Source organism: Marmota monax, unplaced genomic scaffold (genome assembly GCF_021218885.2).
Source record: "Marmota monax isolate L192 unplaced genomic scaffold, Marmota_monax_Labrador192_F-V1.1 WCK01_AAM20220418_F8-fsc00026, whole genome shotgun sequence".
Taxonomy (NCBI): domain Eukaryota; kingdom Metazoa; phylum Chordata; class Mammalia; order Rodentia; family Sciuridae; genus Marmota; species Marmota monax.
Window position 1 is genome coordinate 12,093,029 of NW_026693108.1, and position 17,701 is coordinate 12,110,729.

Sequence of the window (17,701 nt, forward strand, 5' to 3'; positions counted from 1 at the left end):
GATGTCATTTCTCCTCTGATAAGTTCACATGGAGCTCCAACCATCCAGAGTCTGTTGTCATTACTGCTAAAACTCCAGCTCACTTGGGAAGAACAGCCCCTGTGGTTGCTTCTCCCCCTTAGGCCCTTGACCGTGTCGGGCTGCTCTGCTTATTCCTACATGTGCCTTCACATGTTGAGAACAGTTGGTAACTCACTCTATTATCTGTTTACTTCTTCTCTTCCCTCTTTGACAGACTGTGAAGGAGGAACCCCTTGCTTTGCCAGCTGGGAACCCGCTGGTGACACCACAGAAGGGAAACACACTGGACCACAGCCTGCACAAAGACCTCTTAGGCGCCATCTCTGGCATTGGTAATGCTCTATGCACTTGTCAGTCTCTCTCCAATGTCACTTGGGTGTCATTGATTTAGCAGTTTCTTAACATATTACACCATGAATTAGGACTGGGTTTCTGCCTTGAGTATTCTTTCATAGTGTGATACTTCACAACTGAAATTCTTCAGCCATACACTGTAATAAAGATTTCAGAATTCTTGTGAATTCCGAACATAATATATTTAATCACTTGCTTGTGCTGTTTGCTTTTTGTAAAATTCTTGTGAAGTATTTTAAATCTTAGGTTGTTCATGCTTTTAGAAAAGGAATATCTTTGCAGGTGTTGGCAGGAGATAAAAGTTGTAGTATTGGCAATTTAGAGAAAATGTGAGAGTGATTCCTGAAGGGATTATTCTGTCACATTTTGTGGCTGGGATTCAATCCTAAAATCAGCTTTCAAAAATCTTCTGTCCTACAATATTTTTCTATATGAAACAATGAAAAGGAGTATCCCCCATGGGGAGGGAAACAGATGGTATAAATCAAGATTCATTTAGTTTTTTCATAAGAAAGTGCCGGAGAAAATGTACCTATTTGTATTCTGATGACTGAGTCATAGCTTCATGAAGATAATGGATATCAATATATGTATCTACATAATATATATATATAATATATATATATATATATATATTCTGTCTTCAAGGGATTGTCATAGATGCTTAGTCTTTTTCTGTCTTTATTTCTTCCTCTCTTTACCACATTTTAAATAAATAAAATGTCCTACTATGGCTAGTGGTTAGACTATCTATTAATGGTATAAATTCATGGCAGAAAAAAGTGTATTCCATTTGTTCAGCTAACTTACAGACTGTTGTCACTTTGAATATATGTTCTTACCTTTTGTATTGTTAATGACATTTTTCATGGTAGATGATGAAACAGGGTAGAATATAAGATTAGAAAACTCATTTGAATGCCTCAATTTTTCCTACATTACCAATACCAATCCTTAATTTCCTTATAGTCATGTATGGTTTTCATAGTTAGATTTCCCTTGTAACAAGAGTTAATGTATGAAAAATGTTTGGAGCAGAGTCTAGTGCACAGTAAATGCTCAGCAAATGTTGGCTGCTCTTGTTGAGTTTCCATTTACCTTTCTTCTGAGGCCTTCATTCTGTCCTGCTCTACCCACATGTCAAGCTGCCACTCTGGAGTGAAGAGGTGATCTTTTTTAGAGGGTTTCATGTGCAGTAGTTAATAGCACTAGCTTATGTCAGACACATATGGCTTTGGATCTGGACTGCTGACTAGTGTCATGGGCAGGGTGTCCACCGTCTGCACCCTCCATATCCATACTTCCACACAAAATCATTGTCAGTGTGCACAGTGCTTGGCATGGTAAACACTCAGTACTCTTCTTTGTCAGTATAACAAGCACAATTATATTATGTTACTCATATTTTTTGATACACGCTTAGTAGCCAACTAGATGAGTCCACAAGCTCAGAAATGTGTTGAAAATCTTAATGCTGTGTTCTCTGTGACCAGTACTCTGTAATACCATAAGAGAAGCATTCCAAACTTTGTGGAAATGATCAGACCACAGTAAGGGAATGTTCTAACTCAGTGGACTCTGTCCAGTGCAGAATTCACCTTATTAGGACTTGAGATTCCTTGAGCACATGGAGATGAGTCATCAGACATCCTCAGCGTGGCCTGAACAGTGGTAATGGCCTTTGGTTGCTCTGCACTCACGGTGTAGTTATGAAAAGAGCTTGAGACTGATGCACTCCCTCTTCACACTTCATGGAATTTCAAGACCCAAATCTACTTTTTATAGGAATTTGCCACACAACAATCTTATTTATCATCAGACTTTGTCTGTGTTTCCTTTCATCTTGAAGATTAAATTCTTATTCTCTTTTAGGAGTTCCTTCTAGAAAATCCCCACCTTGACCTGGGTTTGCTAGTTTTTTCCTCATAGCTGTAGCAATTCCTTTTTTGTTTGTCAGCTTCCAGTTGACTTTAGTCCTGGTGCTTATCTTTTAGAGCAGACTTTTATCCTGCATCTTTGTCTAAAAGAAATTCCGTTTCCACACATATTAAGAATGTTCACTCACCTTTTTTTTTTTTAAGTTGTAGATGAACACAATACCTTTCTTTCTTTCTTTCTTTCTTTCTTTCTTTCTTTCTTTATTTATTTATTTTTATGTAGTGCTGAGGATCAAATCCAGGGCCTCATGTGTATGAGGCAAGTGCTCTACCACTGAGCTACAATCCCAGCCCATTCACCAATTTTTTAAATGTTTCTGGAATGTGGTGCATGATAATTTTTAAAATAGATTTATTGCCTGGGTTAAAAATACTCCGAGATTCATTCATTTTAGAAAGCAAGACTTCCGGGGCTGGGGTTGTAGTTCGGTGGTAGAGCACTTGCCTAGCATGTGTGAGGCACTGGGTTCAATTCTTAGCACCACATAAATAAAATAAAGGTATTGTGTCCATCTACAACAAAAAATATTTTTTAAAAAAGCAAAGCTTCTTGGGTTGAGGGTCCCATTTTCCACACACAGTACATTGGGCTGTTGGTACAAAGCAGAGAAGGATGAACAAAATGTTTTATTTGCTCACATGTTTAAGGTCATTTCCTGGGACAGGATACTAAACACACACACACACACACACACACACACACACGACAAACTAAGCATGATGATTTTTATTTATTGCACTTGCATCTGTTTGTCTTAAATTACAACTCTAGTTTTGGAATCAAGCCTAAAAATCCGAGAATTTAAGGCCTAATTTTACTTTATTGAGTGCCTTTATCCTGAGTTACATATTCTACCTTAATCATGAAGTACAGTTATATTTGGATAATTTTAATTGGTCATTGTATATGTTTCTTTTTTCTTATAGAAAAAATGGTTTTTGTGTTTTCGTAGAGTTTTTTCTGTTCCTGTGACAGTTGATCACACAGTTCTCTGCTAGAGAAATGCAGCCTGTGGGCTTACAATAAGACCCCTGTTTCAGCCTTCATTTTTCCAAATTCCCCTGGATTTTCTTTTCTTGACCTTAATACATTGGATCATTTTCAGGGATAGTAGTGGGTAAATCTGAGTGTTTTGGAAAGGACTTACAACCTCTGTGTCATGGGTCTTCCTTCTAACATTAAAGACTATTTTGGGGGCTGGGAGGTAGCTCATAGGTAGGGTGCTTGTCTAGCATTTGTGAGGCCCTGGGTTCCATCTACAGCACTTGGGCAGGGGCGCATCATGACATTACCTAAGACATAAATTTATGCCATTAGCTACCAAATTTAAAAGTGAAAAAATATTTTTGGTGCAACTCAAGCTGGCTATTATTTAATTTTTATTTTTTAACTTAGAAGCATCTCACTCCGTGCCAGTGAATTTGCCTGCTGAATCTGAAAAAATAACTTGCCTTTGTGAGGTGCCAATAATGGCATCTTTGGCTTGGGTCTGTGAGGCCTGCTTACAGCTGCTGAGCACAGTGCCAGAACTCCCCTCGTGCCATCTGCAAAACCAGCCAGGCCTTTCTACTGGTGGCATGCTTTTGGTTCAGCACAGAATGTACAAGTCCAAAGAATCTTTTTAAAATTACATAATTCATTTAAAGCTTATCTAAGCAGGAAGTCAATGTATTTTTAAGGGCCATCACAGGTTTTATTTCAAAGTTGAGCTTTCTTTCTACCCGTAAATGTTTATAATAGAGATTCCCAAATATTCTCAGTTCACAGAGAATAAGGGTGGATCTTATTGTCAGTAATTTTTTTGTGATATCCCTAGGCCAAAACTAATAGTTCTGTTTATTAGAACTTATCTGTTAGCAGTTCTGTTTATTAATAACTAGCAATTCTGTTTATTGGTACTTAGGACCAAATAAACTAATAAATACTTATGATCTAACAACTTAATAGGCATTTGTAAAAATAACAATACACCTAAAATTTTAAAGAAAATAATGCTTCTATTTCATTTTTAATAACCATAATGTTACTAGTGAGTTTTATTTGCCTAATAGATGCTCATAGCTTCTCATACTTCAGACTCAGATTTTCTACCACCATTCTCACTTCCTGTTTTGATTGATTTTTTTTCTAGTACTTGCTTTTTGTCATAGCAACCACCAAATACTCAGCTTCAGCTTCAACAAGATTCAACATAGCATGATCCAGTATTGAAACCACAGTTTCCAGCCAGTATCAAGCATCATTGTGTTTTCCTGAAAATTTAAAATATACCATGAAACCATGCAGAGTAGGGTCCCTTAGTACAAAGCTTACATATTATAGGCTTATTGTGAGGCTTAGTTGGATGGTTGTAGATGGATTTATTTTCCAATATTTGTTCTATTCCATTCTGAATAATGTATGCCCCTGTAGTCTGAGCAATCAAATAACTAGCAGTTCTGTTTATTTGGTACTTAGAATCAAATAAATGAGTTGACAATAAGTGAGGTGACATTTATTCTGATTAAAAGTTTATTTTTTATCTCATTTTATATGACCTGGCTCTTTAAAAGTGAGCCAACCTCCAGATGGAGGGGAAAATGCCAAAAAAGCAGTTTCTTTTAAAGTGTAATACTTTATTTTGTTCTCTTTTACCAAAACTTTGGTCTTCGTCAATTTCTGTATAGCTTCTCCATATACAGCATCAACTCCAAACATCAACAGTGTGAGAAATGCTGACTCAAGAGGATCTCTCATAAGCACAGATTCAGGCAACAGCCTTCCAGAAAGAAACAGTGAGAAGAGTAATTCCCTGGATAAGGTGATTTCTTTTCCTACAGTAAACATGCTTCATATTCTACTGTCTGTTAGATGTGACCTTTTGTTTTTTCAAACAGTTCATTAAACCTGAAGCAGATGATGCTTTTGTCTAAAGTTGGGATTCATTCCCCCTTTTTTTTTTTTTCTTTTTCTTTTCTTTTTTTTTTTTTTTTGTGGTGCTGGGGATCTAGGACCTTAAGCAAGTACTCTACCACTGAGCTACATCCTTAGCCTCCTGAAACTCTGATTTCTGTTTCAGGATCTCAGGTCAGGACAATGCTTTCAATAGAGCGCCTTGGGTTATTCTGGCAGGTGGTTTAAATTAAATTTAATTTAATTTAAATTAAATTAAATGCCCTCTTTAGCTGGGCATGGTGGCACATGTCTGTAATTGCAGCAACTCAGAAGGCCGAGGCAGGGGGATCACAAATTCAAGGCAAGTCTCAGCAACTTAGTGAGGTCCTAACCAATTTAATGAGACCTTGTCTCAAAATAAAAAGGACTGGGGATGTAGCTCAGTGATAAAACACCCCAGGATTTAGTCCCCACTACCAAAATTTAAAAAAAAAAAAAAAAAATGCCCTCTTTAGAATCCCCACAGTCTTTACATTGGAGTATACCATTTATAACACAACTACCCACACACGTGTTTATTAGATCCAAGCCAGCTCCAGAAAAGATTAATTGTTTATATCAGGAATAAGGTGAAATTTGAAATCACTCTTGATTCACATTGTGCCCACCCCCAAAACAACACTTCCTCCTTATAGGTAACCATTTTTCCTAAAGTTACTAAAGGCTCAGACTATTTGGAACTTTGTGGGAAAGGATAGAGATTAAATTTAAATCCAGAACCATGGTAGACTGGTATCACCCTGGGCACTGTTTGTTCCTAAGCTCTTTAAAGTTATAATAGGGAAGTGCTTCTACCAATACACAGGTGAACCATTTAAGGATGTATTCCTAATTATCAGAAAATGTCCAGACCCCAACATATTCCTCAGCATCAGGTTTGTAATCTGGTCATGTGGATGGTATTGATGTGATTGTTTTTAAGTACAGTGTGTCAAGGCTCGATATCTCAGTTGTGACATGTGGAACTTTCTCTTTGATCCCAACTTGCCTCCATGTGTAGAAGGAAAAGCTGCTTAGAAGGCACTCTACTTATGTCATATGCAGTGCTGGAGAGGAGCAGGAGAGCTGCCAGTCAGCCAGGAGAAACCGGGTCACTGTGGATTTTTCCCTTCTAACCATTCCACCTTTGCCAGAGGAAATGATGCATGCTGTTCCCTCCCTCCCTCTGCGAGAAGTACTGATTTCTAGTGGCTCTGATTAAGCAAATGGGCAAGATGATCCATCCATACCTGTTTTGCCACTAATAGCATCTTTATTTCTTCCTTAAATAAAAATATTCATATATCTTAGTAATTAAGGCTGTTTATTATATAGATATATATTTTTTTTCAATTGGCCACCAACAACTTCAATGAAACATCTTTCACTGTTTTTTGGATTTTACTTTGGTATTTGGCAAAAAAGTGTTCCTGATTTTAATTGGAAATATAACTTGGAATTTTTGTAAATCTCCTTTGTTTTTAATCATGAGATGAGATTATTGTTGTGTTTTGTTTAAATGGGAACCTGCTATCTAGTGGTAAAACTGCCTTCCCCTCTGCCCCAACCTTCCTCACGTGTGCTGTGTTCTGCTAAGCTGATGATGGAGGAACCACATTGGTTTAGGTCTTTGGCAGTGCTGTACTGAGGTGTCCTGTTTGTCCCCTTGGAGCCTGCCAGGTGTTTAAGTGGTGCCCACTGACTGCCCCACAGTGACCCTGAATGACAGCAGCTCAGCTGCAGGCTTTGGTGGCTGGCGCACAGCAGCCCCTCAGGCTCTCCTTACTGTTGCAGCCATGCCGTTCTCTGAAGGAGCTGGGTGACTGGGTGGTGTCTTCTGAGGCCTCACTTCTGCATAGGATCCCAGTGTGCACACTTTTTGCTTGAGGTTTTATTTGGCATTTCTAGACTGGCTATCCATTGTGACAGGTTTGTGCCTTCTGGCTTGTGCCTTAGGCAAGTGTGCAAAGGAGACAAGCCAGAACTCTAAGAAACAGCATTTGTGTGTATTATATTTGGGTGAAAGTATGCCTGTCTTTTAATTGTGCCTGTAGTTTGCTTGTACTTTCCAGTTTCTATGATTTAATTTAGTTCTAAGAATATTTGTCTTTCAAGGAAGAAAAGGTAAATGAATTTTTCCTGTAATGAAATTAATTAAAAAATATTACCTATGTTTCCTTTTTTAGCACCAACAAGGTAGCACTTTGGGAAATTCTGTGGTTCGCTGTGACAAACTTGACCAGTTGGAGATTAAGAGCCTGCTGATGTGTTTCCTGTACATCTTAAAAAGCATGTCTGATGGTAGGTTAAAAAAATGAAGATTCCTGTTTTGCTTTCCTTGTTTCACTATTTAATTTTTTTAAACTTGTAATCAGTTTAAAAAAACTCAAGGATATAAAAGGATTTCTCCTTTACTTAAAATGTTTGTTAATTTACTAAATGCAGTAGAAATAAAAGCTTTAATTTGAAAAAAATTTTGTTAATTATCTTATTCTAGAAAATGAATTCTAAAATGTGAATTGACCTGTTTTTTAACATTTATGTTAAATTTTGGCTTATTATCTTAACTAAAGGAGACAAAAGCAGATAAATGAAATAGCTTTTGATTTTTTTTTAATTTCATCTGTCTAAACAAACATTGGCAACTTGCATAACGTATTGATTGATCAGTCTTTGAATTAAAAAATATGTTGCTCATGGATCTAAGCATTCCTTCCATTTACAAATCTCTGTATAATATTCCTGGCTTTAACTGGAAGAGAGATAAGTTGTTTTTATTTTCTAATAGTATTATCATAGATTATGTTTCTGATTAAAAGTGTGACAGCCATATTTTTTTAATAGAAATAAGCAGAACTATTCCTGTTTTACCTATATTGTGTAAAGCTTATAAATGTGTGACAGCACAGTTTGAGCTCTGGTGGTGTGGTATAACCAATCCCAAGAAATTATGTCAGAATTCAGTGTCATAATTCTTATCCTGGTCAAAAATCTGGTCTTATTTTCCCAACAACAAACTAGAAGATGTGTTAGGAGCTTCCTTAAAGTCACTGGATTAAGATAAACTCTCTGAAAACAAAATGCCATTTTTTGAGAACTCGTGCTATGTGTATCTGGTGGCCATAGTTATGAGTGCTACAAATCTGGTAAGAAGGTCTTTCTGCCTGAACATCATGTTTTTGTTTTTATTTATTGAGCTTTCATTTCAGTAGCATTAGTGGCCTGACTATAACACAAGCGGTAGGAATGACCCACTTGTCCTTAAAGTGCTTAAGGAGTGGGTGATTTTGTTACTTTAAAATAGCAATTTAAAAAACAAAGACAAAATGAGCAAGATTTTTCTTGATTGATGACCAAATACACCAGCATGGGGTACTTATTTTGATATTTGAGTTATAAAATTGAAATTTAAGTCAAAAGTTCTAAATTCTGCTTTTTAGTATTTTTGGTTATATCCTTTTTCTTCTTGGTTTAAAGTTTTCTTTAAAATATTTTAAACTTCAACTATTGAATATGATAAATAATTAGAACATAACTGCTTTTTGAAGACAAATATACCAGTACTTTTGCATCCAAGTAAAAGTTATCCTTTAAATTCAACCCTTTGGAAAGTCATACACATATTTTTAAAATGCAGCCATTTTAAAAATATGTGTATGATACCAATGCTGGGCCCCTCCTTAAAATCAATTTTAGAATATCTTTTTATCCCTCAATTGCCTTCAAGTTATCATTTTCCCCATTATAATTAAAGTTTGTATGTGTCCCACTTTAGAAATCTCTTATCCCCAGGGCCATAAAGGTTTTCTCCTATATTTTCTTTAAAGACTCTTTTTTTCAATTTTTACATTTAAATCTAAAAATCTACCTAGATTCGATATTTGTATGTGGTATAGGTTGAAGGAGAAATTAACTCCAGAGATAGTTTATGAGACAACCAAAATCAATTGTGTATTTCTGTAGCTGTGTGTTCCTTCGATCTATTCCATGTTTAATGAGTACTTGAATGCTGGGCCCCTCGCTATTTGTGTCTTCTTGTGCCTGCTTCCTCTTTTTAGAGCTGTAGGGCTCAATAGCTAGTGTCCAGAGTGAGGAGTAAATGTGCTGCTGGTTACTGTGTCTGCATGCTGGGGGCAGCTACGGTGCCTATGGAGGACCTGCCAGGTTCTCCTTGCCTCCTCAAGGGCTCTCCAGGATGACCAGCCACAAGTAAACAGTCTCTCCATCTGAATTCTGTGCACAAGATCTCCCAAAAATAGAAACTCCCTTGACCCACTCTCATTACTGGTCTAATGAGCCAAATGCCTTTAGAATTAGGAACAATTGATTTACATCTCCATTCAGATATATATTTTTAGGCAGGTAAATAGGAGAATTACTTAATGTCTGAGGGCTGTGTTGGTGCATCTGTAAATGGCAGCACTCTTCTGCATGGGAATGAGAGTGAGGATTAGATGACACAATATATGGAGAATTGGGACAGCACTAACACAGTGCCTGGCACAAATTCTTGCTATAAGCTCCCATGTCTTTCCTGAGTCACTGCTTCTCATAAGTGTGAAGCATGTGGGCATGCAGCCATCAGCCTGTTTGCTGCCATCTTTTCCATTCATTTCAGGTTCCAAAGGCTGCAAATCTCTTCATCTGTTTTCCAACTTTTTAAAATTTAAGAGGGCAAAAATGCTTGTTTATGAAGTGATAGCCCCTTTGTGCAATACCAGACTGATAAGGGTTCATACATAAATTTAAAAATACATATCATACAATAAACTATTTCACTTCTGGGAATTTTTCCTATAAGATGTAGTTGGATATATATGCAAAAACTCACATTCATAAAGACATAATTATAGTAGAAAATGTTATAGGAAAAGTAAATGTCTATCAATAAGGAGATTGGTTAACCCAATTATGGTGCATCCATAAAGAGGAATGTTGTGCATCTTGGAAAAGTTTGAGGTAGATGAAGCTATGCTGTTCAGTTAAAACTCAAAAGACAAAATAGTATGTATATCACGTAGAAAGTTTCTGCAGATTCCCTTCTGGGGAGGGATTCTGTAGTAGGAAATAATGAGAACCTAACTTTGGATTGTGTGCCCACTTGTTTTGTTTTTAATTTTCTTGACTATTCAAGAGCACAATCTGTATAAATTAAATAATCCTTATGCTATAATATAGTACCAGGTGATTTATGATAAGATTCAAATTCGGGTGTTCAAGTGTAGCTTCTTTAAATTGAATAAGTCTGGAGTAATCCTCTCTTGGGGCCCCTCCCACTATAGGAACTCTGTTTTCTTTCTATTACTTTAATAAATACTGTTAATTTGCTATCAGTAAATAAATTGACTTAAGCCTGTTATGTATGTTACCCACTTTTTTTTTTTTTTTTGGTCCTTTGATTATCTATGACTTGGGGCACAGGAAGGATTTGGAGACCTACAATCTAACATCTCTTTCCATTATCACAGTAGGTGATTTTCCATAATGTAAATGAAATATATTGTAATTCTGACAAAATAAATATTTGTTTTCTAGATGCTTTGTTTACATATTGGAACAAGGCTTCAACATCTGAACTTATGGATTTTTTTACAATATCTGAGTGAGTAATTTTGTCTTTGTTGCCTCATAATTCTACCTCGTGGTGCTGGGGATCAAACCCAGGGCCTTGCATACGCTAGACATATGCTCCATCTCAGCTATATACTCTCAAGCTTTACCTCATAATTCTTCCCAGAGGAAGAAGAGGTCTGAAGAGCACTGTGTAGTTGAGCCAGGAATGAATTTTATGTCACATACTCTTATTCCTTAAGCTCTTTCTCCTAGACCTGACCCCAGCACCTATTTTCAGAGCTTATGAGCTAGTAAACAGTAGCCAACTTTAAATTATTGCAGATATGTGATTGTTCTAGATAAAAAGTAACTACTTAAGTCATTTTCATAAAATAATACAAAATTTACTCACTGAATTGGGCTGATGCTGCTTCTCTAAGTTGAATCTAGTAACTATATTATCTCATTTTATCTCCTTAGTATGAGCTTCTGATTACTTTTAAGCTCTTTCTTTTTAGAAACACAAGTTCACAATGCCTTCTAAAACTGCCAGGGGCAGATAATTTTTCAAATTTAGAATTTTTTAAATTTTTTTGAAAAGTTTATATAGTGTATTTATATAGAGTGGCAGCATCTCAGCACTCCACAAACACATAAATATCTGCAGTTAAAAAACTGAAGTTCTATTATTATTCACAATAATTGGATAAATCATAACTCTTGATGTCTGTTAGTTTGATCATGTTTTGGTGGCAAATGTATTTGCATGAAAACAAGCAGAAACCCTGTTTTCAAGAGCTTTTGTGTATTTGGGGATTATAAGTAAAGGGCCATGGGCTTGACCTGCTAGCAGGGGCTTCCTTCAAAGCCTCATGACTACTCCCTCTGCTGAGTAAAACAGGGGACCTGTCATGTAGGGAAGAATCAGCTCCAAAGGATTTGTTGTTTTAACTATCTTATTGCATGATTTTTAAAAGAGTCAAGTGTTGTAGGTGCAGTAAAATAAAACAAAAAACTACATACTTGATATCTGTAAGGTATTATTACTCCATACACTTGAGCCAAAACAGAGTTCCTTTCACAGATGTGAATGAGTAATATGAATGAGGATGGATAAGCAACTTAGTGTTTAGGGTATCCAACATACTATTTTTTTTAATATTTATTTTTTAGTTGTTGGTGGACACAATATCTTTATTTCATTTTTATGTGGTGCTGAGGCCCGAACCCAGTGCCTCACATGTGCTACGCGAGCACTCTACCACTGAGCCCCAGCCCCTCTTTTTTTTTATCATTATTATTATTTTTAATTATAGATGGACACAATACCTTTATTGTAGTTGTTTATTTTTTTTCAATGTGGTGCTGAGGATCACACCCAGTGCCTCACACGTGCAACCACTGAGCCACAACCCTAGCCCTTCCAACACAGTCTTAAGGCAAACTGCCTTGGAGTAAATCTGCCAGCCCCAAGTGGATGGGAAGTCCCATTAGTCCTTGGCCTTCATTCTGTGGTACTCCACCAGCTACCACAGTACTAATTATTAAACTGTGGGCTCCTCTTACAATGTAATAATTTCTCTGGGTTTAGAGGGACCTTCCAGAGAATCTCTAAAAACCAGAAGTACAGTAGTAGTGGTAGACATATTTAATTTATTATTATTAATGGGCTTAAATAAAACATTGTGTTGATAATAGTCTTATCTTCCCATTGCCTGATAATTTTTCATCCCATCTGCAGGGTCTGCTTGCACCAGTTCCAGTACATGGGGAAGCGATACATAGCCAGGTACCGTGGGGCATTCTAGTTTGAAATGTCCCATCATTTTCTATATTACTTGGATCTGAATGTGTGGGAATGGTCGTCTGTGGTGATTGGCAGGTGGGATTCACATAAACAGCCATGGAGACAGGCGGCAGGCCTTGGATTGCCACCATAGAATCTGTTAGCATCTTTTGTTGGTGTTCCTACATTCCTTCTGTCTTGTTTTGTCTCGTGCTCCTCTCTTGGAAGGATTGTCTGCAGTGGCCTACTGCTAACTTCTACACCTCATTCCAGATTCTCCCTCATGCTCTGTTATGTCTCCTTCTCTTACTTTTCTCCCATTCTTCATGTAGTTTATTTTCTCAATGATTTCTCTTCCTGTTTCACATTCAAAGGTCATTTTTATTTTTCTTTCTCCCAACTTATGTTCTCATGTAACCACCCTTCTTTCTTAAAGAATTTTTTAGCCTGTCTCAGATTGTGTGGATTTCCACAATTCTTCTCTAAAATGGAGCCTTCCCTCCTCCTATTCTGACTCAGCAGTTAGTACCTGTGTTGTATCTGACTGGAACTCTTGTTGAGTGTCCTAGCTTCCTAGTGCCCTGGGGCGCCATACTCCTAGACCCCAGGAGAGCTGGAAGCTCTTGCTGAGGTGTCCACACAGCATTTCCCCACAGCACGGCACGTCTTGTCCTTCCAGGCTCTTACTCTGCCTGGTAGCTGTTTGGAGTGTCTGTGTGGTGGCCCATTCTCTTATTCTACCTAGCACATTTTTCTATTGTTGTTTTTAACCGTTTAAAGTAAGATTACATTTATGTTTTAAGAAAAGCTTTAAAGTTTAGTTGTAATGGAGACCTGTTTTTCCTAATTCTATTTTATAGCAATAAACTTTAACAGACATTAATAGACTTTCTATTGGAGTATAAAGTATTAGTCCTTGGCCTTCATTCTGCGGTGCTTTTTATGTTAGCATTGTCCTCATTTAGGGATGCTTGAGAAATATTCAGAATTATGTTTTATGTTAAGAAATAAAAGCATGTGTTTTCTTTTTAAAAGAAGAAAATTTTAGACTATTTTGTACTTTTCTTCTATGGATGTTTTCTATTTTTAATTGAAATGTAGCATTTAAAGTATTTTAATCTTAACTTTCATTTTTTATTCACAACAATAATTTTTATATTTGAGTTTTTGTGTACCAAATGCAAATATATACAAGGTGTCTCAATACCAATAATTTCTTACCTTGACTTTTATTCTCTTTGACTTTGTCCCACAAATATGGGCAAGGAGTGTATTTTATAACCAGAAAACACTGTGCTGGGTGATCTTCACACCCTCTTTGCAGATACTGTCACTTACGTCACAAGATGGCATTTAATGAATGTTCTATCAAGTAGACTAAAATGCCTCAGAGCTTAAAATGGCAAATATGGAAAGCTGAAGATTTTTGTCCTGACAAAATATTTTAGAATTGGGTTTTGCAAAGAGGCTACTTTTTTCCAGTGGACATAAATTTAACTTTTTTAAAGAAAACCTGATTTCATAAGCCCCTGTACATATTTGCATATGATATGGATTGCCTTAATGTTAGCTGATCAGAGGAAGATAGAAGTGGAGGTGTTGTTACTTTGTTCCATGCACTGTGGAAAGATATATATAAAGTCCTGCTTTATATAAAATTGCCATGGTTTCTGCTGCATGCAATAAATATCCTGAACCATAACGTGAACATTGTCAGTGTTTGCCATCCTCGATGGTCCAGGTGTATGAATATTGTGCCTTCTTCTGTCACTTGGAAATCACCCAGCAGCATGCCGTCGATGATAGTCCATGCATGTCCCTGTTCTCCTACACACAGTAACACAGTGAGGGGCACGGTTGGCTCAGGGACGGGGGACAGGTCCCATTTCCATCTGCTCTGGTGATGGTACACAGTAGGAAGTCAGCTATTTGACTGCTAACCCAGATCACTTTTGTGTTTTCTCTACTTGACTGCTGACAAGTTTAACAAAGTGTGTGGCTCTTCTCCTTCCTGCTTGGGTAAGAATAAAGGTGTTAAACTTTTAGTCTCATATAACCCTCCCATTGCATGTATGTTATTAGAAACAAGGTTTTTTTGCTCTTTCATAACATCTTATCCACATTGGAGTGCTGCTCACTTTTTGAAAGTTGTGTCTCTGTAGTACTTCCTAAAAATGAGAAGTTCTCTGCTTTGGCTTGATTTTTGCTTCTTTGTCATCAGGTGCTTTGCTGTGAACACTGTAAGAGCTGCTGCCTGTGTGTCTGTGGCTGTTCAACTGCACTGTCAGTGCGTGGCTCGTCCCCTCTGTGCCATGTCCTGGCTTCACTAATGCTCCCCTCTCGCTGCAGTGTAACACATCTAACTTTTGCTTCTATCCCATTTCACTCATGTTGCAGGAACCAGGAGGGGTTGGGACCCATAGTTCATGATCGAAAATCTCAGACATTGCCTGTTTCCCGTAACAGAACAGGAATGATGCATGCCAGATTGCAGCAGCTGGGCAGCCTGGATAACTCTGTCACTTTTAACCACAGTAAGTCCCATGACATACCATCGTAACAGCCAGCCATCTCTCTGCCATCTCAGAGGGGAGATCCCCAGCCACACCGTACCACATCATCGACTTGATTTTTATTCCAGCTCAAAGCAAATAGGATGAAGAGCTCTTGGCACAGTTCCCTTCATTGGAGGAGAATCCTGAGCCCTGGGGAGTGACAAAATGTGGTACACGATCAACTACAGCACCAGTCCTAAAAGCTAGACCCTTTGCCCCATCCCCAAAGCAAAATTTGGTAGGCTCAATAGCCTAAGATTCCCAGTACTTTAAACATAATGCTTGGATTCGTTGCCTGTAGCCAGCTTATCATTGATTTTCCCCTGTACCTCCCAAGAGCATCTGGAACAGACGCCTTTGCCCTCCTGATCTCGTGCATGTAATTGATCAAGCGTCCACATTCTGACATTCTGGCTCTGAATGTTTATTAATCCTTACACTGCTGTGAAAACAAAAAGTCCGTGAATCGATTTGCGAGGGTGTGGAAAAGCATCCAATAACAAAGTGACTTTTTCTGTGTTTTCAGTGTGAGAAAGATATCAAGTGTGCTTGGAATTTCTGTAGACAATGGTAAGATTTAATCAGGTTGAAGTCTGCTTATGAGGCCGCTTCACTTGCAAACCAAGATCTTTTTATTCATCTTGCCTTCCTAACTTTGGGGCTTTTCTAACTTCACAATAGAGATTCTGCCAAAACATGGGAGCTTATTTTAAATTTACTTTTATCAGTCAACAGAAGGGTCGTGGCATCATGTGCTGTTTCTAGAAATTTCCTGTTTCATCTGCTTAAGGGTTTCTCAAAGCAGAAAACCTGAGAAAACAAACCATCCAGCACATGAAAAAATTAATATGACCTTCTACTATAAGTTCCATTTCTGTTAGTGTTGTGTTCTCTGAATTGTTCCATCTCTTCTCCAAGCATGACCTAGCTATCTGCTGTTTTACCTGGACTATTTGTATTTGTATTGTTTGTTCTCATTCCAAGTACTGTCTTTAACACATGATTGTTAATATCTTTTCATCATTTCTTATCACAAATGTCCATTCACTGTGATTTTCATACCTCTCTCTAATACACGCTAAGAGTAAAGACAATATTCTCATTGTCTAGTATTGATAATAGTTCAAAGTAAAACAAGTGAGGAATTTCTCACACTTCCATCCCAACAAAATTAAATGTAGTAGGTATAGTCTGTGTAAAATTCTAGGCTTCAATTAAATCAATATTGTGTCAATCTACCACACAATGAATTGAGAGCCTTAAAATGCTAGTTCTAAGTTCTACACTTAGCTGTAGAATGCACATTTAATGACAGACTTAGGGCTACAATATTTGATTTTTTAAAACTTTGGACAAGGAGATGAAACAAACAAAACCTGAAGTTTTTTATTTGTAACTTTCATTTCCTATTTAGCAATAGCATTTCAGTCCCTGGTGATATGCTGGACCTGCTAGACTCCCTCTGCCCAGATAATTTACATAACACAGAGACTAATTCACTGTCAGTTGAAATTAGTGCTTTAATTTTAAAGCCTTTTTTTTTAATCAAAAGCAGATCAAGGATCCACTTCCAGTGATAATCATTTATGAAACACAAAAAACAAGCAAAAATTTAATTAATGATCAACCCATGAAGAAATGGTCTTAATCTACTCCAGTATGCAGAAGCTCCTTTTGCTGCAAATGGATTTTGTGGTGGTAGCTTGAATTGGAGGAGAGAGACAGCTGGTGTTGTGCTGCTGCCAAGAGCCATGTTGTTAACATGGTCGACTTCCATTCTCTCTTCCTGCCACCCGTAGAGAACCCCGTCTCCCCTGCTCCCTTCTCTCTGTCTCACGTTTTCACTTTCATCAGTTTTCAGTGGCACCCTGTCATCAATCACGTTTTCTTCTGCTTTGGCAGGAAACAGTGTATCACTGACTCTTAGCCTTTGTCTGAGTTTTCACAGTTCCTCCTCACCCTGAGTTGGTCTGATGCCCCCTTAAGCATTTCATCTACTCCTAGGACTCAATCTTCCCTTCCATCTCTAATTCTGAGTATGTGCTTGGGTGACCTCAGCCTTTCCCTCCAGTAGCTCTTTGAGCTCTGAATGGTCAGTTCAGCCACAGCCACAGAAAAGGGAGTGTATACTGTATGTATGTATACACGTGTATGGGTGTGAACATGTGTATGGAGATGTTCATACTCGTTCATTTACATCTTCACCTAAGTGTCCTATGGGGAATTTGTAGAGATATCTTTTTAAAAATCCTATTACCAATAAATACAATACCTTCTGTTGGGCCAACCATATGACACAAATCCATTATGTGAGAGACCTGCCAGGGGTATCTCAGAGTCTAAAAGGACTAAAAATAGTAAGAACCCCTGTACGTCTGCACCATTGTGTCCTCTCTGAGTAGGAAATGTTTGTTAGACTTTAGTTAGACCAGCAGGGAGCAGCAGAGGCCTGTGAGAAACTTAGTCATCTGTAGGTTTGGCCATTTTGCAGCATCCCTTGCCATCTCCAACACCTATTGAGTAGGACCAGGGAAGAGACACCATATGTGCTGCACATGTAATTCTTACAGGAACTTAAATT

General features: G+C 37.6%; 1 protein-coding gene across 21 annotated transcripts in view; it reads left to right on the top strand.

Moving 5' to 3' along the window:
* Dock9 (dedicator of cytokinesis 9) overlaps positions 1-17,701 on the top strand; it is a 280,827-nt gene that overhangs the window by 210,280 nt on the left and 52,846 nt on the right. For 11 of the 21 annotated variants that reach the window (XM_046454796.2, XM_046454805.2, XM_058582760.1 and 8 more), the window contains exons 33-38: positions 236-353; positions 4,980-5,113; positions 7,413-7,527; positions 10,762-10,828; positions 12,521-12,568; positions 14,963-15,099. In XM_046454796.2, coding sequence (XP_046310752.1) covers positions 236-353; positions 4,980-5,113; positions 7,413-7,527; positions 10,762-10,828; positions 12,521-12,568; positions 14,963-15,099 — 619 coding nt within the window. Of the gene's footprint in view, positions 1-235; positions 354-4,979; positions 5,114-7,412; positions 7,528-10,761; positions 10,829-12,520; positions 12,569-14,962; positions 15,100-15,646; positions 15,691-17,701 lie in introns of all 21 variants that reach the window. The other 10 variants (XM_058582766.1, XM_058582771.1, XM_058582763.1 and 7 more) reach the window with 2 other exon arrangements.